General features: G+C 40.5%; 1 protein-coding gene across 1 annotated transcript in view; it reads right to left on the bottom strand.

Annotated features, from left to right (window-relative positions):
- Positions 1 to 21,473, bottom strand: part of Rhobtb3 (Rho related BTB domain containing 3) — a 44,224-nt gene that overhangs the window by 6,591 nt on the left and 16,160 nt on the right. The window contains exons 3-7 of the mRNA XM_032899122.1: positions 19,722 to 19,876; positions 15,454 to 15,565; positions 12,719 to 13,084; positions 5,193 to 5,305; positions 2,070 to 2,190 (exon numbers count right to left, since the gene is read on the bottom strand). Coding sequence (XP_032755013.1) covers positions 2,070 to 2,190; positions 5,193 to 5,305; positions 12,719 to 13,084; positions 15,454 to 15,565; positions 19,722 to 19,876 — 867 coding nt within the window. The remainder of the gene's footprint in view (positions 1 to 2,069; positions 2,191 to 5,192; positions 5,306 to 12,718; positions 13,085 to 15,453; positions 15,566 to 19,721; positions 19,877 to 21,473) is intronic.

Raw genomic sequence — 21,473 nt, 5'->3', positions numbered from 1 at the left:
ATGGCTGAGGGCTACTATCCCAGAGCTTTGATTTCCAGTATCCACAAATGACTGTAACTTCAGTCCCATGGGGTCTGATGTCCTCTTCTTGCTTCTGTGGGCCCGGAGTTCAGTGAAAAAAACTGAGGCTTTATGAACATCCAGAATATCAACCAAAGAGACCTAGGTTATTTAAGGAAAAGGGGCAGGAGGCAGGCAAAAAAAAGTAGAACTTGACCATTCCTTAAGAAACGAATACCCCCCAAAACAAACAAACAAACAAACAAACAAAAACAACACCACCACCAACAACAACAAAAAGAAATGAATCCCACAGCCAGGTGTGGTGGTACTATCTTTAATCTCAGCACTTGGCAGCAGTTAGAGCTCTTTGAGTTCGAGGCTAGGCTGGTCTACACAGTGAGCTCCAGTACAGCCAGATACCCTGTTTAAAATTAAAAAAAAAAATTCTGGGCTGACTGTATTGTATATTATATGTATCAAATACTGTGCAAGTGTCAAGAAACTGGCTAGCCCTGGTCATACCAAGGAAGCACCATCCAGGAGGCCTACAGATGGCAACTTGTTTAACACACACATCTTGGAAGACCTTCCTCAGTACATACCTAGATGCAGGACTAACACATATATGTTCACCACATACACTTCAGACCCTCCCACCACATTTACCCTCATGAAAAGTCGACTCTAAGTTGTTGTGTGGCCCCAGAACTCTTGTGGGTCTTTCAGTAGGTTCAGCATGTGACTAATCTGCTGTACATCATAGATGTGGTTAAAGGACAGACCTCAGTGACCCATGAGAAGTCATTTGCAACAGAGCACGTGCCAGCTCTAGCACCATCAGTTACCTTCATCAGAACACAGAAATTCTTTCAAAATGGACTTGAGATAATTAATTTGTTAAAGAGAAATCTTTCTAACTTATAGATTAAGTTTCTTCCTAACAATGGATGTAGAGTTTTCTGTTGGAATGCAAAGCTGCTTAGCTATCTAACCTGGTGTTTCTCTGGTCTACAGAATACCCAGGGACTTCCACAAATGCCTCCATCAACAGGATTCCCCTACGAGCTAGTTCTGGAATTGCCACTGGCTGGGCCTCTAAGGACACTTTCTCCACCTACAAAAGGGTATTATGAAGCTGGCTGTAGACAGATGCTTTGGACTTTTCATTTCGGCAGTTAATAAATCTGAGTGTGCCACTGCTAGTGACTGGTTAGTCAGCTGAGGGTCTTCTAACCTGATGAGAGAGCTATAGATAGTCTATGGCTTCTTCTTGTCTCACTCCCCCGCGGCATTTTAAATATATCTCAAGTCTCTCTTACTGTCCCACTTTCTGAGTCCCAGTTTTCTTGACATAGGAGTAAAGTTAAAAGCAGAGAGATATTGCTGGGTAAAGGTACTGAAAAGTAAATGCTATGCCAGCTCCCACACAGTTCCGCCCCAAAATTAGAATTACATCTCCCTCTTTACAATGGCTCGTCTAAAGTTCTACTTAATTTATTTGCAGACAACTCCTTTTATACTTGTGTAATTGAAGGTATCTAACAATTCATCTTTAAGATTATGCATTTAATCTAGTAATGTGGCAGAATTATCCATGCAAGTAATTAGTAATGAGCTTCTAAGACAGCTCATCTTTTTAAAAATTAGGCAACATTATTTCCCACAGAGATAAGAGGCAGTTTTCTCACAGTGCTGCCGGGGATACAGTCAGCAATAACTGTGGATGCCCAATGTAGGTCAGACAATGTTTTTAAAAAATTAAATAAATCAAGCAAGAGATAACGAGCTTTTAAGACAGCTGGGTTCAGATGAATTAAAAACAGGATCTTAAGAAACACAAAAATGAAAACAGAGATGACACATTAAAGATCAACCCCCATCCCCATCACAGACACAGAAGTGAGATATGGACGGAGGGGAAATGTCAATTCCCTTTCTTAGTTTATAAAGTGATTTCTTTATGATTCGGCTGATATTACTTTACATACTTAAAGCTGAACTAGAGCTCGAGGGAAGCAAGTAAGAAATAAAAATGCAGAGTGACCTCTGTAACAGCTGAGCCATACCTTGTATTTCAAAGACAACATCGGCAAGCATTGGTTTGTTAAGGAAAAACTTGAGAGATGTATTATAAAACCACAGAGGCTTCCTGGCTTGGTATGTCTTGCAATTCCTCAGGCAATTAATCTATCAGGAGAAAGCACAGCACAAAGTGGAAAGCTGTTCAGTTTGCTTTGATAACAAACAGGGAAAACTGCAAACAGGAAATCATGATTCTAATCGTATCTCTGAGGGGGATCCTGGAGCATTTCACCTGATGCCTGTCCGTGACTAGCACCAGGCCATTTGCTAAGTGGTGGCCAGGAAACCTACGGATCCTCGATCCCTGAGAGTCACTCATGCATCAAGGGGTAAATACGTGCTTCTTTATTGCACATGTCCTTGTCCAGCTTAGCAGGGCTTTCTCCTAAAGAGTGAACATCTCCATCTTCCTCCCCTCCAGCACACACACGCGTGTGTGTGTGTGTGTGTGTGTGTGTGTGTGTGTGTGTGTGTGTGTGTGTGTAGCCTGAGGTCTTGGATCTACAGCTCCAGACAGTTCTGTCCTTGCCCAGCTGCTAGCCTCCTCCCACAATGCCTTGGTCTACCTCAGCTTTGGCACCTTGTTTGTTGCTGAGGTCTATGCAGACACTCTGTCTCTATCTGAGAAGCCCAAGGCCAGCTCCCTTCACTTGCCTCTACACTTTTCTTCTGTATCTTTTCTGTTTTTTCTTTACAGTGAAATAAGCCAAGTCCTAACATTTTCAAGTAGAGTTGTCCAAATTAGGGCTGCAACCTTAAATTGTGTGGTCACAATTCCTCATTGGAACCACTTCATTATGGCTCTTATTAAAATTACTTTACTAATCATTGATGACATAATCAGATCCTTGGTTGGACTTTTGAATCTCATACTCATTGGAACTCCCATCTTCAGTCAGCTGGGGAATCCAGAACCTCTGCCCTTAAGAAGTCATATTTAAGGCTCTGGTAATCAGAGCAAGTGATGTCTACCTGCACTAATCTACTTTGAAGGGAAGTTTCCAATCTTTTGTGAAGGAAGAAAAGAATATTGTCCTCCCAGCATGAACCGCACAAGCATAATAGGAGGGAAAGAAGTAACACGGGTGTTGGTCCTCCATTGTCAGGTCTCAATCCTGTGCTATATAGCACCCACAGGGGAACCGGCATTTAGAACGCAAGTGATTAACAGACACACATAAGAAGAGTGACAGTCAAACCCACCCAGAATCAGAGAGCTGGCAGGGCCAGCTTTATCCCACTTTAAAAGCTGCAGCAATAATTCATGACACACTCAGAATTTAATCCCATGCTTCCAAGTGCCAACTTGGTGCTCTGTTACCTTCCTATGACACACTTGGTAAACAGAAAGGGTGGAAGGGTGGATAAGGGTCACAGAATCACAGTCCCTTCACCACTCAGCGGTGATGTTACTCTCAGTATCTCAAAGAAGAGAGTGCCAAATCAGAGAAAGAAAAAGACACATGTCCCCTGTAGATAAAGGTTATGAATTTGCACATAGTGAATCTTGTACTATGTATGAAGCGTGTGGAGTGTGTGGGGGTATTTTCTCCTGGTTAACATTAACTCATCAGACTATTTTAATAAATGCAATACAGGTATTTGTGCATTTTCTTACTTTTTTTTTCGGAGCTGGGGACCGAACCCAGGGCCTTGCGCTTGCTAGGCAAGCGCTCTACGACTGATCCAAATCCCCAACCCGTATTTGTGCATTTTAAAAGTTACTTAGTTGAGTTAGGTTGAAAGAGAGGTATTATTAACCTTTGACTCCTATAAGGTTGGCTAACTTGTGGATGCTTATTGCATTGTGTTACTGAAACAATAGATCTTATCTCTTAATTCTTTGTTTCTCTGTTATTTTTTCTCAACTAAAAATTAAGAATCTTCATGAAAAGTTAGTACAAGCCAGGTATGGTTGCATATATGCAAGACTAGCATCAGGGAAGCTAAAGTAGGAAAGTCACAAGTTTGAAGCCAGCCTGGGCTAGTAGGAAAGTTACAAGTTTGAAGCTAGCCTGGGTACAACGAGAGTTTGAAGTCAATCACAAAGGGGAAAGGGCATGCAGAGGGATGTCTCAGTGAGCAAAGACACTTGCTGTCTGAGTTTAATCCTTAGAGCCCACATGGTGGAAGGAAGAACCAACTTGTCTGAACCCCACATATATGTGCTCTTTGGCACACATGACTGTGTACATGTGTGTATATACACACATACTAAGTGAAGATAAAAACAACTTTTTAAATCAGGGAATGAAAGATTTTTACATCATTAAACTATTAACTTTAAATGTTAGTAATGGGGGCCCTAGAATTAAATCATCTGTAAAAAATAACTAAAGGAATGTCTTTCTTATATTTTGAGAAAATCTATATTTTCCTAAGCATTGCACACAGCTTACCCTTTTAATCTACCATAGCCAATTTGCTTACACATGATCTGAAATAAGAATAAACTGACTAAATTGTGCAATACAGTTGTCTTAAAATTTAACAAATATAAGTTTAAAACTTTTACAGATTCTGTACAATCTAAATCACTGCAATTTTATAGCCATACAACATCAGTATTTTTACAACCTTGAACCCAGTTTCTAATTTTGAATATGTACTCAAGAGACTTCTCGACTGTCTATTTGGTTAACTATGTTGCTTGGAACTCTTTGAAAAGTTCACGCAGGAACAAGGCTACTTCCTGAAGCTATCCAGATTTAAATAATGTGGTGTGAAAAGCATCTCTCCCAGAGGTCCAAGTGTGGGAGCCAGGCAGCCTTTCATCTCCACAGCAGCCAGGCAGGGGCAGGGCATGCCTTTAATCCTAGCACTCAGGAGGCAGAGGCAGGCTGGTCTCTGTGTTCTCAGAGCTCCAGTGGGGTGTTTAGAAGACAGAATTCACAAATGAACCTTTCAAAGACATGACTAACACATTTTAATCCCCACATAAAGTCTTAGTAGGATATACATATGTTTCTGTTGTAAATACTTTTAAACAGAAGCATATACATAGTGAAAACATTTATATTAATAAATTATTTAACTTTGCTAGTGACTCAATGTTACTTATAATCACCAAAGTGTACAAGCTATAATTCAGAATCAAATTAATTTACCTTTCCTGGTGTTTTTAAAATGCATTTAACTTTCTCGATTATATCAGAAACATCCCCTGAATCTTTCAACTTCCTCCTGACATCTTCTTCAAGTTCTTCCCACTGAAAAGCACCTGTAAAGAATTAGATACATCAGATATCCCTGTGTGAGTAAAAGGTATGAAAAGCTGGGTCTCTTTTTAGATAATCAATGTTCCCTTCTTCAATTGCAAACATGTCTTTTGAAATATGTGTTTAACAGATCTGTTTGCCTTCTCCTAAACCAGTGGTTCTCAACTTGTGGGTGGTAACCCCTGTGGGGGACTAACATTTTTCAAAGGAGTTGTTACCTAAGACCAGGAGAAAGCACAGTTATTTACATTACAATTCACAGCCATCGCAAATTACAGTTATGAGGTAGTAACAAAAGTAACTTTATGGTTGGGGTCACTAGAGCATGAAGAACTGTATTAAAGAGCCACAGTATTAAAATGGTTGAAAACCACGTAAACCATCTTCCCCTCTGACAGCTGCCATTTCTGAAGCAGGTACTCAGCAAGTGACTTAGCAGCCCCAGCCAAGATGAGTTTCTGTGAAAAGCAATCTTGAAAGTTACCTATTTGCTCCCAGGACAAAGGTAGGTATGGTCTTTCTCAGGTGATGTTGGAATTGCATTACTACCAGTGGAGAGCAAAGCTTACTTACCATTGGTGTGGAAAGGCACATGGCAGAAACATTAATTCAGAAGGCCTTGTGTACTGTCATGCTCAGAAACCCTACAAAGTTAACCTAAGAAAGGCAATGAGGTGGTCCTCTGATACACTCCATCTAAGATCCAGCCACTGCAGCAGCAGCAGCTGCCAGGTCCTTTCCTGAACTTAGTCTCCATCTTGGCCAACGTAAAAGCTACCCTTCTTGGGCTCCTTCACTCATGCCACATACTCTGTGAACCCTTTTCTTTCCTGTAATTCTATGGTGGCCTTTACCCAAAATGCTCCTCTCACATGGCCTATAGTACTTTTCTTCTCAGCCTTCCTGCTCCTTCACAACCTTTTAGCTTGGGATCCAACCTATTATCCAAGCTAAGTTTTCGAAAAGTATGATTTATGCTCATGGTGTTCCAAGGTGTTTTAGTTACTATTCTATTGCTGTCAAGGCAACTCCTATAAAGAAAAAAAGCATCTAATTGCAGGCTTGCTTACAGTTTCAGAGGTTTAGTTCATTATCATCATGGTGGGAGTACACATGACCCTGCAGAAGTAGCTGAGAGCTACCTCCTGATCTGCAAAGAAAGAGAGCCCGGGCCTGGACTTTCGAAACCTCAAATCCCATCCCCAGTGACACACATCCTCCAATAAGGTGATACCTCTTAATCCTTATAATCCTTTCAAACTAAGCATTCAAATATATGAGCCTTTGGGGGCTGTTCTTACTCAAACCACCACATAAGAAATTGCCCACCCCGTGGTTTACAGGAAGTCCAAACATCTAAAACTAAAACTAAAACATCCTGCCACAGACACAGTAATGGGGCCCTTCTTCCAGCTTTATCTCTGCCATGAACTATTGGTGTTACTTCAAGGAAGTCATTCTACCTCTTGGGGCAGGTAATCAAGACTCTTTGCTATTTGTTCCTAATCTACAATTTCTGGTGTGCCACTGCCTGTATCCATCACTCTGCAGATGCCTTCGTGACTGAGACTGAGGCAGAGTATAAAATAATTCACATCTTCAGCTAATGAGTCAGGCCACTGCAGACAGCATCTAGCAGTTGGAACCAAAGCCAACCAGAGGGGCAGATACCAGGGTTCTTGGCACTGGTTTTTTACTTTTATTTATTTTTTTTAAAGATTGGTTTAGTTTTATGTGTGAGAATGTTTGACTTCAAGTATGTAAGTGTCCACATGTGTTCAGTGGCTAAGAAAACCCAAAAGGGTGCTAGATTCTGTGGAACTGGAGTGACAATCACATGGGTACTGGGAACAGAACCTGGGTCCTGTGCATGCAAATTATCTTAACTGCTGAGCCCTCTCTCCAGCCCTGGCATCTGCTTTTCGTTACAGCTTTCAGTGTTGCTGGGTAGCTTCCACTTCTCACCTCAGCTTCAGCATTTGCTATCCCTACCATATAAACACTCACAATATGGCCAAATCTAAGCCTTCCAGACCATGGAATTGGGAATAAACACAGTCGGCTTGCCCACACAGGTGCCGGCTAGACTCTAGCTCACCACTGTCTGTTCTACTTGTGACAACTGTTCTATTCTGACCTACCTGCTAGATCCCCTTCCTTTTCACACTCCAGAAGAATGATGAGTCTCTAAGGATAACTGTTTGCTCACTCTTTCCCAGATTTTATCTGGGCACAAACAATCTCTTCACAATCTGACACATTCCTTAGGTCATCCTTCCAGAAACCCCCATGCACATAGACGAAGGTCTGCGTAGAAATGTCAGGAGCCCTGAACTCAAGAGTGACTCTGGGACACTCATGCCTGCTCATTGTTCCTATTTGGAGAGGATGCTAAAAGCCTTTTTCTGTGTTTTGAAGGTCCATTTCTATCCTTGCTAAACCTTGGTGTTCTTGAAAACATTTTCTCTCTTGAAGCCTCTTGGCCTTCTGGTTTCTGACAACAGGTTAACTGAGTGCCCTCTGCCAGGGCTGGGCAGCATTCTCAGGATCATAGATCTCAAAGGTGTTTGTGGATACTCAAGAGCCAGAGACTGGACAGCAAGACCACCACACAAAACAAAGCTGGAGACACTGCCTCCTCTGAGCATCACAGAACAGTTTTTTACTCTGCTGAGGAATTGGCTCCAGCATGGGAGACTCCTGCATACCAGTTTTGACACCAACACCTCAGAAAGCCATATGCTAGTCCCATGTCCATCTGTAGGGCCCTGAAATGACTACAGTGAGAAGAAACTTTCCTTTGAATTTATAGCTAACTTTTCTGCCATTTCCCTAACCACTATGAAATAAACCACATACATTAGGAAAAAAAAATAAAAGGCACATAGATATATGGAATGCCTTAGAAACCAATGGAGCACAGACTGCTTCTCCATCCTACCTATGCATTATACTGACCTGAAGAGAGAGAGTTTGTAAAATACATCAGAGAAAACCTCATCCTATTTAACTCAGACTTCCTGGAGGTAGGGTTCCAGACACTCATATGTTTTAAAGCCTCCCAGGGCTCCTAATGCAGTCTGAGGGCTGCTGCTGCTGACAGACCATGTTCTCACTTTAAAAATCCAAGACATCAATGTCCAGTTAGTGGCACACAGGCAACAGGAGAAGTGATGTCGATTTGTCTCCATTCATCCTAACTGAAGGAGAACACAGATACAATCTCTGTATTGACCTTTACCATTGTTAAGTAAAACTTATATCCAGTTAATACAAGTAAAGTTATATTCACCAAAGAACACCTATATAATACCTCCATTCAAAAGACTATCTGAAAGCAAGCCATTATCAAATAATCTAAATTACCAGGCAAACTCAAGGGGCCACTTAGGTGTTTAAAAACAACTCACCAAGAGCCAATAACTAAGAATGAAAGCAGAAAAAATTCTTTTTTTTTTTTCCAGAGCTGAGGACTGAACCCAGGGCCTTGCACTTTCTAGGCAAGCGCTCTACCACTGAGCTAAATCCCCAGCCCAGAAAAAATTCTTAATGGCACTAAGGAGTGGGCTGTTTTCATAAGTAGAAATGCTAATCATGTCATCACTGCCGCCATAATGCTAATAAACCAATAATCCTGAGGTAAGGGCAAATGTTTCTGCTGTGTAAACGTTTAACACAAGATCCACCCTCTGACATGAGATCCACCCTCTGACATGAGATTCACCCTCTGATATGAGATCTATCCTCTGACACAAGATCCACCCTCTGACATGAGATCCACCCTCTGATATGAGATCCACCCTCTGACATGAGATCCACCCTCTGACATGAGATCTACCCTCTGATATGAGATCCACCCTCTGATATGAGATCTATTCTCTGACACAAGATCCACCCTCTGACATGAGATCCACCCTCTGACATGAGATCTACCCTCTGACATAAGATCCACCCTGTCACACGAGATCCACCCTCTGACACAAGATCCACCCTCTGAACAGTTCCCAGTAGACAGCATCATCATCGATAGGCAGGGCCACACGGCAGGGTCTGTACAGCTGCTCACTTTGCACTGCTCACTGAGTTTTTTTAAGTTTTTTAATGCATTGGGGTATCCTATGCTGTCCTCTGCTTTACAGAAAAGAGCATGCCACAGAATAAATCCAAAAATGAGAGCAAATACCATGCAAGTCGAGCCCACAGCTTGGTCCACGTGCTCATCTACTCTGCATTTCAGTAAGTGATGTGGGATTCTGGGTCATCTGAGACAGGTCTACCTCAAAGCTACATTCCTGAGTCTCTCACAAATATTTCAATTTCTAACCATCCAAAGATCATGTGACTCAGGAATTCACCAGCTTTGAACTGCCAAGTACTATAAAAATGTTACTAGTGTTTGCTGTTTCAGAATAACTTCCTGAACACAGAAACTGCAGATCTCACTCTGCCCTTAGCCCTTGCCCTCAGGCATTAGTTAGTAAACACTAGCCCATCTCATAGTGTCCCTCTTATACAGTGGAGAGTTAACATATATAAACCAGACACATGTGAACTATCTAGATATTCAAAACACTTGAGAAGAAAACAAACTAAAGCCTTATTGGTGAGTTTAAAATGCTAACCAGTCTATGAAATAGGTGGCTTCTAAATAACCAGCTTAAACATCCACATCATCCAGTTCCCAGATGTAAAAAGAAACCTTTTTATTTAAAAAGTACCTTCTGTGGTCTAGTTGACTTTTTCTGGACAGAAGATCTGTTTACTGTAGGGTTTTAGCTCCTGTTTGCTCAGGACAAATATTCCTGAGCAAGTTGTGCCATGGGGTTCTGTCTCTGCCTGAGCTGCTGTGGTGACACAATATGCCATGGACTCCTGTCCTCCACAGTTCCCTGACATACCCAGGGCCTATGGACCACGAAGAAAGCACTGCACAATGCGCCTTAAAATCTGTTCTCTGTTCAGAGGTTGGAAACATTTTAAGTCCCTGTTGAAGACTGGATGGGAATTGTAGACTGAAGATTTTTGTTTCATTTGGTTAAAAACATTAAAGTACTGATCTGTTAGCAAATGACAATCAGATATATTGTTTTGATAATGGGATCTGAGCGGTTTCTCTTTTTTGTAATAAACATACATTTTTTAAAAATCTTGTAATGACAGCTTTAGTATCTTTAAAAACAAAACTTAAGCTTACCTCTGCTCCATTCAGATGTATCATTTATATATACTTAAAGAATGATTAATAAGAACCTCAGAGCCAGTTACTCCTCCATCTCAACCTGCATCAGGTTCCTTATGTCCCTTCCTGCATTGCCTGCCTGGCTGGGACATAGGAGACCAAAAGTACAGAAGATGTACAAAAGCTCTGAGCTGGCTGAGGAGCTCACTTTCCCCACGTACTTCACAGCCTCTGTTCTGCTCAGGCATCCCATTCATTCCCTTGCTCCCCAAGTTTCTACTCATCTGCTAAGATCTACTCTTCCTCTTTGGGCAGACACATGGCAGGACACCAAGAACTGAGCTCCAACTAGCTGAGTCAGGCAGTCTTGTAATTTACCTTTGTGCCCTAAATTAACGACAGGCTTCCAGGCCCAACCTCTTCACTGAATCCAAGCCCTAATTCACTGGCTGGGATGCAGCCCCATTGTCCTACCATCACGTGGAGTCTGTAGGAAAACTGCTCCCATTTGCACCCACCCCTGCCATACCATCAGACTCTGCATACTTACAGGTTCCCCTGGTAACCTCGAACTCTAAGATCTTTGCTGCTGAAAGGTAGTGTCAGCCTCCTTGAATCTGCATGACAGATTCATTGAGCTTTCTTACTGAGTTCATGCCTTACCCACTCTACCTCAACCCCCTCTCCTCCACCAGGCAAGAACAGTCTACAGAAATCCCTGCCTGATTACACTAAGGACAGTATCACAGCTTCTGGAATGGCAGAAACTGTCCACACAGGCCCAAATAGCTAGCTCATTTCCCTCTCTGTACTCCTGGGAAAGTACCTGCAGTCCCAAGAAAACATCAGTTGTAAGGATTACATATTTGCCACAGCATCTGTTTATGTGAATAAATCTCTTTCTAATTGTAGCTGCAAGAATTCAGAAAGTTGTCGTCAAGGGCATGGGTGAGGGTACAGGAAGAACTTTTTCTTTTCTTCTCTTTTCTTTTCTTTCCCCTTCATCCACCGATCTGTATTTCCCCATCGATGTACTGACTTTAAAATGCCAAAAAAAAGCATCCTTCCCCAGGAGACTGCCAGACAGGTTCAGTCTCTGGCTGTGTGGACATGTTTTACAACTACCATACCAAAGAAAGCATAAATGCTTTAGAATACTCCCGTGCCTTCCAGGATTAATGATATTATGGGAAACCTGCTGAATAATTCATAGAATTTTATCAGTAAAATCACCGAAAAGTCAAATATCCTTCACAGTTCTCTAGACATTAAAGAGTAAGAATTACTCAAAAGTCTGAGCTATGAGATTCTAAGTTCTACATGAAAACCTACAGAACCAAAAGAAGTCAATAACTAGATATTTGATGGCTCTAACTACTTGGAAATCACCTACATGGCCACAGAAATTTATGGAAATCTGCCAAGCTGAAGGTAGTGTGCCCTATGGGTACTTGCAAATTTTATAAACCACTATTCAGTAAGCCAACACAACATTATTTTCACATTTACAACAAAAAAACAACTATAAGTTCTTTTTAAAACCCTAATTAAATTTTAGCTTATTACATGATATATCCATAACACAAATGGAAAAAAGAATATCTTAGTTTTTAGAGGTGAGTAAAACTCTCTCTCTCTATATATATATCATATATATATATCATACATATCTCACGTATATAACATACATATAACATCAAAGACACATATCATAGACCCATTGATGACATTTGGGTCATACGCACCAGTTTGGCATATAATACTACTACTTTGAGCATGATTGTACAATTCCTGACACCTTGCTTTTAGTTATTTCAGGTACACACTCATAAATGAATTGTTATGTTATTTTTACTTTTCTAATAACTGCCATATTCTGTTTAAAGCATTAAAAAGTGACACAAAGGATGCCACTGATGAAACCTGAAGAAGTTATGGGTCTAATATTGAATGCATCTAATATTACTTGGTTGTACACTTAAAGATGGCTGATGATTTGAAAACAAATCATACATTATGTGATTTTGCCATTTTATTTTCCTTCAGGCGAATAAATTTGTCAGGAAGAAAAATAACTTGGATATTTCTACTTATATAGCAAATGCTATATTTTATGTGTAAGTTTCACCTCTGATGTCAGGGGATAAGATAAATATAAAATTAACCAAGATTCTCATGGACCACGAGCACCTTTCATCTAAGCAGCTTAACAGACCAAGAGCATTACACAAGGTACCTGAATAAATGAAGCGCAGAATGTCTGACAAACACGAGCAGAAGAGGGCATCCTTAACAATGACGCGCAATGGCGGGTTGCTGGAGGATTCTTGGCTAGCACCTGGAAGCACAGCATCTCTGTTTATGGCAAAGAGATCCTGGGTGGTTCGGATGATACTGGAATCCTGAATGTCGTGAGGGCTCTTCACATTGAAAAGCAGCATGAAAACATGGCTTACAGAGCAGAGAACGATCCTGTGGGCTTCCACGACACCCACCACTTCCGGGTGGTAAAAGACCACATCAACACACTGGCAGCAGAGCAGCAAGTTATTCAAGTCGGAGTGATAGTGTGATGCTTCAGCTTTCAAGACAGGCATCTTTTCTGTTCCAGAGGGAAAAATAAAAATAATAGCTCACTTTTTACACGTATAGCCCCAATAATTAAAAATAAATGCTCTTTAAAAATGAGGTGAAGTTCTACAAAGAAAAAAAATACTTGCCCCCCTTTTAACCTACAAACCACTGATTTTGTACAGCTTAACCTATGCATATATGAACTAATTCATCAAGAATTACTAAAGCACATTTTATAGAACACACAAGGATATAATTTTATATTTTGTAGTAAAAAATGAAAACCTAATGATATGTGCAATAAAATAACATTTCTCATTATTTGTATCACAAAACAAAACACTCCCTCACATGCAATGCTTTAATATTGGGGTAGGAGACTTCTACCTGACTTTTAAAAATCCACCTAAGTTCTGAAGAGCCTACTCTCACACAGGCTGTCCTTCTGCAATAGGGCGATGTCAAGGGCCATGGTTTAATGACAGTGAAATAACAGCTTCACATTTCTATGTCTCCAGAAAACATAATGCCTCTAACTACTTTATTGCCTGAAATCACCTTAATGATCCTACTCTTTTCTTTTCCTTCCAGTAAACTAATCTACTTCACCAAACAGCAAATAATTCCCTCTACTCAGCACACCTCAGCCAGGGTGTTGATTGTGATCCATGGGTTTCTAGGGAGAACATAACCTTGGATTTACCAACACTAGTTTGACCCTATTGAAGGGAGAAGAGTATTCCATCAGCTCAGCATACCCACAGGTCATGTCCTCCCCACAAAACCTAAGGGTAAGATGTCTGGCCTCTCACTTGTTGCCAAACCTGAGCAGAAGGACATGGGAGAAGAAACATGCCAAAGAATGGCACACCAGGATCTAAGTGAGTGCAATTAATTCCAGCAGCAACAGAAATCCTTTATTTTAAACAAAGCTTGGAGGCTGGGTCTGTGACACAGAGAAGCTCCTTTGTGGGTCAGGCTCCCTGCACTGCACCCCAACACCACCTTCCCTTCTCTGACAACGACCCTCACACGACCTGAAATGCTGACAGTTTTAAAGCCAGTACTAATCCTTACAACAAGTCAGCCCCAGAGACACCTAGCGGTATTTAAGCTGGTCTGGGTTTTATTTAGTGCTCCATCCACTGCTCTCCAAACTGAAAGACACATGAGACAGCCTTGTGAACGCACAGGCTGTATCTCCTACCCCAATGCTGTTGGCGACCCTGTACACTATATTATCTAGTCCCCCAAACGAAGAACTGCTGGAGAGGCTTCTATCAGTGTCAAATGGTGTGTGGGTTAATTCCTCTAAGGAATGAGCATGTTCTCTTCTTTGGATCACTCAGGACAATTAGCTGTGTATACCAGCTGGTCTTTTCCAACCCTAAGAGAATATAAGGCCCGAGAATCTACCATCTAACAGACCTTTTACTTACCTGAACCTTTCAAAACTAAAAATGATTCTTCAATTCTGATTTGTATTTCCTTGGTTTATATTCTTTCAACAAATAGTTTTCTCCTACCTACTTTACATTTTTTTTTGACAAATACAGATACCTCACATTTATGGAATACACACTGATTATTCAATACATACATACCACATGGCATCTCATCATTTATTTGTATTTGGGGCTTTCAAACTCATCTTTTACACTTCTTCATAAAATATAGATACATTATTATATAAACTAGTCATTATTCAACAATAAAAAGTACCTATTTTTAGAAATAATATAAAAGATAAACTGATCCAAAATGTTCTAATAATGGTGTGTTTTATTTTTATATTTACACTCAATTGCACAAACAATACAGTTGAGCACAAATCCACCTTTAACTTTATCCTGCTAACACTGCCATTGAGCCTTATTTCTAGACATAAAGATAAGTCCATACAGAGATAGATACATACACACCAGACAAATTCTTTAAAAGTAAATAAAATGTAGGTGTTAGGCCACTATGGCTCTGAACATATTTAAATTATATCTTAGCACTGACTTATTAATCATAATAGGTAAGAAATTAACAATAATGCTACAATTTCATCTAGTTTTCAGTTCGTACTAAAATTTCACCTAGTATTCCAAGGTTGCCTTTCAGATGTCTTATTGAGCAGCACCCAATTAGGATTTATGTATGGCCTTTAGAAGTCTTCAATCTCAACAGTTCTCTACAACATGCTAAAAGTCTGTAGGCTCAAACATTGAATCAGTATTTCTCACAAGTGTGGTTTAACTACTGTTCGCTTTAGTGTCAGCTGAAAGGGTCCTAGCCTTTGTCCCAGGTTCACGGAATGAGAATGTCAGATGGTCACTAAGCATGCTTGAATTTAAAGCAATCTCTCTAAGATCTATGACTTGTAAGAAGTGTGCTCTAACACCATCACACCTGGCTGTTCCAGCTGAGGAGGTCGAATTCCATGGAAGGAGCCCGTCATCTTCCTTTTCTTCATTTTTTCACTTGCCTTCTGATTTAAGGCTTGAATCATAAAATACTCCAACTAAACATGTATCAAACCAGAATTAGAAGGTCAACATGATTATGTGTCTTCCAAACCACACCTGCAAAAGGTTTCAATGCCAGCAACAATACTAGCAAAAATGTAAATAATTTTTACATATTTTTATATAAAATTTATTATAATTATATAATACTAAAATAATCTTCAGTATTAAAAATAAATATATTTAGGAGGATTGATTTGCTTTGTTCCAACACAAATACTTAAAAAAAATTGTTTTCTTGAAAAACCAAAAAAACAACATGCACACACACACACACACACACACACACACACACACACACTGTAGCACCATGGCTACAGCAGTCCCCTCAGTGGGAACCAGTGAAGTCAATACTGTGACATTCAAGGCAGTAGTAGATATGGCTAGATCTGTCCACAGGGGGCTCTCATCAGCTAGGCAATTGTATTTGTTTCTCTTCAACACACTGTCCTTTACAAAATAAACTCTCCTCAACACACACTAGCCTGGCACTAGGCCGGTAACACATGTCATAAGGTCTAGGTTTTGCAGAAGCACAAATAGATGTCATCTCCACAGCAAAATTTTAAAATATTAATCAATAAAGCAAACTTTGAGACACAAAAAGATAGTCTACATTCCTGTTCTCCTAAACCTATCATCTTATAGGCATGTTCAGCCAGACTCAGCTTTAAATTCTCAAATTCCTCAGATAAACATGCAGCGTACGTCACCCCTATTCCTGGATGCTAAGACAGTCTCTCCTCCTACCACCCCCATGCCCACCACACACCTCAGCTGTTCCTGTCCCCAGTCCCCTTCACAATTAGCCACCTCTAAGGTATAGGGTCCTAGCAGTGCAGTCCACCATGGAGGGCAGGTCCATGAGAGGGCCTGTATAAGCCAGGAAACAGACTTTTGAGTCCTGTGTCTGGGAGCCTCATCATAGCTTGATCTAACAAAACTGTGTGACAATGGAAAGCTACAGAGCACTCTGAAATGTGAGTTGCATCTAACACTCAAGGAACTGAATCTCATTTTGTTTTATTTCAATTAATTTTAAAATCTAAATAGCAATAGCCACATGTGGAAGCTCAGGCAGTTCTACAAAGTGAGGGTTGTTTGCTCCAGGTGGTTACATCCTTTTAAATCTATTAACTTATGCCCTATGGGAAGGGGTACAACCAGAGGGTGGGGTTCTCTAAACCTCACAGGTTTCTCTTACCCAGGACTGAAAAGAATGCCATATAACTCTTCATCCCTCACTGAAACATAAAATCTTAAATGCTCAGTTTAGTATTATCACCTCCACTTGTACTCTTGCAATACCATACTCTCTTACCTCGAGATTTCAGTTACAAATTACTACTCGAGAGCCGTGAGAGAGACCTGAGAAGATGGCTCAAGTAGAGGTGAAGTACTGGCTGACCAAGTGTGAGGATGTGAGTCTAGAAATCCAGAGCTCTTGTGCAGTCAGAAATGGCAAAATGAATCTGTAATCTCAGCATCCCTGCCGAAAGATGGGCAGTGTAGACAGGCCATCAAAATGTCCCGGGCCAGCTGGTGCAGTGATGCAGTAACGACAGCAAGACAGTCTAGCTCACACAAGGTGGGAAGTGTGGATTAACATCCAAGATTTTCTTCTGACCTCCACATGTATGCACAATGGCAATTCAGGCGTATAAATGCACACACATGTGCATGCACATACACAGACACATGCATCAAGATTATCTTGATTCTGTTTCATATTCTTACTAAGTATTAATATAAAGGAAACATCCATGTCTCTCTTCCAACTTGGACCACATCTCAATCCTTCTCATGTGTCTCACAGTAACTATACCATTAAACATTAGGAAGAAAGAGAAACATGGGAGAGAAACAGAGAAAAGGAGTGATCTCTGCTGGAATAGCCATTCAGGAGACTCTTATTCCAATAGAAATGAAACTAAATCCAACTCATGAAACAGCTATCAAAGAAAACCATTAAAGCAAGAATGATACCCAGGTACTCCACATAAATTACCTAAGTATCTCATGGAAATGCACAGTTGATCAAATTAAAATATTTCATACTCACTACAATAGAAATGGACTGAATTGTAGCTATTTATGTTTAATAGAAATCAGTATCATTTATATTTGTAATTATAGCCATGTTAGTGAACTCTAGAGAATGAAAAGTCTATAATCACCTGTAGAAATTACAATGTTTCAACATAAGCATGTGTTAAGTCCAAAGATCTTACACTTAAGGTAGAGTTGTTTTGGGTATTGACTTTCATTGATTATTAGATTTGTCTACTGAAAGGGTTACTTTTTGATAGTTTAAGATCAGTAAATTGTTAAACAATGCAAATATTCTCCAAAGACCTTGTAATTCTTAATATTAGTTATGGGATAGGTATTGTATGTTGAGACTTAAAACAAACACAAGACCTCCTAGCACTGCAGTTGAACCAAAGCCCACCTAGCTCCTTCACATCCAACAAGAAACTACAGAAACAGTCCTATGTGTTTGTCTTTTTTTTCACTGAAAACAATTCCTTTATACAATATGTTCTAACCACAGTTCCCTTCCCTACACGTCCTCTCAGATCCTTCCCACCCCTCCAACTCCACATCTTCATTCTCTCTTTATAAAACAAACAGGCAAACAAACTAATAAACAAAAAGGCATAAGAAACACCACACACACACACACACACACACACACACACACACACCCCACATAAAAACACTAAATTGGAAACCCTAATATACAACCAAAAGACCAGGAGAAAAAAAGTTCAAACAAAGAAATATGTACCAAAATCTACAAAACTGCCACTGAGCTAGCTGTCTTTGTTGGTCATCTACTACTGGGCATGGGGCCTTAAGTGTGGTTTGTATACTCAGTGAGACTCCCGTGGAGAAAAACTATTTTCTTTTCCTTTGTAAATTGTTGCCAATTGGACATGGCTTGTGTAGGGATGAGGCCTCTTGTCAACTTCCCCCTTTCAGCTCTGGGAACCTATCTATCTGGCTTAGACCTGTACAAGCCCTATGTCTGCCACTGTCTCTGAGTTCATATGTGTGTCTATTCTGCTGTGTTTGGAAAGCACTGTCCCCTTTATGTCATTCGTCCTCTGTGGCTTGTATACTCCTTTGTCTCTTGCACATAGTTCCCTGAGTTCTGAAGGGAAGGCATTTAGAACCGAGTGTACTTTTCAATTATAATAACATTGGTTGTGAAGTCTTGTTAACCCATGCATAAAAGAAAATCAGGTTTGGTTTTTTTTTTTTAACTAATAGAGAGAACTATTGTTCAGGTTACAAGGCTCATTCAGCTGTAGATCAGATAATATAAACCAGGATGGGGAGACGGTTCCATCAGTAAAGTACTTGCTTTGCAAGTACAAGGACCTGGTCCACGTGGGCAGAAAATGCTGGCATTGGTGGGAGGTACTTGTAATCTCAGCACTAGGAAGGGAGAGAGAGAGACATGCAGATCCCTGGGATTCATTGGCCAGCCAGCTTTGCCACTGGAGAGCTCCAGGTCAATGACCGAGTCTCAGAAAACAAGGTCAACAAGATTGAACAACACTCAGGATTGACCTCTGACCTCTACACAACATATATTACTAACCACTGCTCCATGCCCCAGTAATATCAAGGGAGGTGGGATGTGAAGCATCCTTCTAAGACCAGCTCTAGGGAGGGAAAGACAGGCGGACCTTTGAGGGATTCCGTCCAGCCAGCTCAGCTCATTTGGCAAGTTCTAGGCCAGGAGAGTCTTTAAAGAAAGTGATCTGTGTCTGACAACACCTGAGGATGTCCTCTGGACTTCACATGCCAGTATGAACATATGCACCCATGCCCACATGCAGGCATATGTGTGCATGCACGCACACATGAACATATGTACATATACACACAAGATTACTACAGACTTGTGTAAGTTTGTATAACATGAGATTTTGACATATACAAAGACCAATACAGTATCAACTTTGAAAGATTCCAAAAGTCATAATAGATATAAAAATGTCTGATTCAGTCTATGCCATTAACTCATTATTTTGCAAGGTTAAAACAAAACACGCTTATAAAACTAAACTTCCAATTGATGCCCTAGAAAATAGCTAAAGTGACAGTCCAACAGATGACCTCACAGGGTTTTCCACTTACCACTCCTCCAAAGTACTTTCCGATGTAGAAATCATCAAGGCTGTGGAGTTCCAGATAGGTAGCTCCCAGTTCTTTGGCAAGTTGGATCCCTTCTGTGGTGGTAACACAGCTCCCTCGGTCTGAAGTACACAGTGGGCATGTACAAGGTAATTCTTCTGAAGAAAGGAATATAAAAACAAATAGTTCTAAAATTAATCAGGAAAAAATACATAGACATTGTGAATGTTAATGAATATAACTACTATATACCAAACCCAAAATGTCAACAAAGAGAAAGTGCTCGATGGATAGGCATTGACCATAGGAGAACAAGTAGTATTTTAGAAAACAGGAGGATTCAAAAGTTGCTGAGTGAACAGTATGAGAGGAAGCATAGCAATGGTGCTCCCCATCTAGCTATACAACCCAACATCTGGCCCATCAGATCAAATTCAACCATCTGACCAATCGCCCACACAAACCATGAGAACAGTGGACTGGATCTTCTTTTGTCATAAATTGTCCACTAAGCATATCATCAACTTTGAATAAATCTTACACTTTTATTCCAACAGAACCCTTAATTTGACCTTAATTTTAAAGTTGCATGCCACTGCTCATAAATTTCACATAAAATGCATTCTTAATGTAGTCATTTAGTTCTACAACATTCTCTTCAGCTTTATTTTTATTTTATCTTTGGGTATTTTGCCTACATATGTTTCTGTGCAGCATGAGAGTCAGGTACTAGCAAAGGCCAGAAGACAGCGCTGGTTGCCTGGAACTGGAATTACAGATGGTTGTAGGAACATTGAGAAAGGAACCCTCTGGAAGGTCCTCTGGAAGAGCAGCCAGTGCTCTTACCTGCTGAGCCATCTCCCTAGCTCCCTAAAACATTCTACTTTAGAGATAAAACTAAATCAAATTAAAATTTATAGATTAAAAGTATTTAATAAAAAAGTTAACTTCTCAGGATTCCTGTGTGAATAACAGCCAAATTTACAACTGGAAAAGTGTGGCTTATCATAGGCTTACAAACACTCTTCCTAAGGTCAAAATACACGATCAGCTCCATATTCCTCAGCCAGCTTTGCTTTGTCTCAGGAATAAATATTAAATGTGTCATGATCAAATAGCAGCTAAGTCAAAAGAATGAGGTAGTCACTGTAAGAACGGCATGCTGTTGCTGGTCAGTGTACCTGGGAAGCACAGTGTAAGATATGGAATGGTGTGTGGGTGACTCACTGCTTAGTGACTGTCCTAGTTAGGGTTGTTATCGCTGTGATGAAACACCATGACCAAAAACAGCCTGGAGAGGAAAGGGTTTATTTCACTCACACTTCCATGGAACAGTTTATCATCAAAGGAAGTGAGATAGGAACTCAAATGGGGCAGGAACCTTGAGGCAGAAGCTGCTGCAGAGGCCATGGAAGGGTGCTGCTTTGTGGCTTGCTCCTCAAAGCTAGCTCAGCCTGCTTTCTTATAGAACTCCGGACTGTCAGCCCACAGATGGTACCACCCACAATGGGCTGTGCCCTCCCCATCAATCAATTAAGAAAATGCCATAGAAATCTGTCTACAGCCAGATCTTAAAAGCGGCATTTTCTCAGTAGAGGTTTCCTCTTCTTTGATACAGCTGGGTCAAATTGATAGAAAAATTAGCCAACACAGAGACCCCAGAAACAACTCTCCTAAGGAATGAGGGAAATGAGTCTGAGCACAGGAAAGTCTTCAGCAACAAGGCAGCTGTACCCAAGTACGCAGTTTCTCTGG

The sequence above is a fragment of the Rattus rattus genome, chromosome 3 (genome assembly GCF_011064425.1).
Source record: "Rattus rattus isolate New Zealand chromosome 3, Rrattus_CSIRO_v1, whole genome shotgun sequence".
Classification (NCBI taxonomy): Eukaryota; Metazoa; Chordata; class Mammalia; order Rodentia; family Muridae; genus Rattus; species Rattus rattus.
The sequence above is the reverse complement of the archived record's forward strand: the minus strand, read 5'-3'. Positions and strand labels throughout refer to the sequence as shown.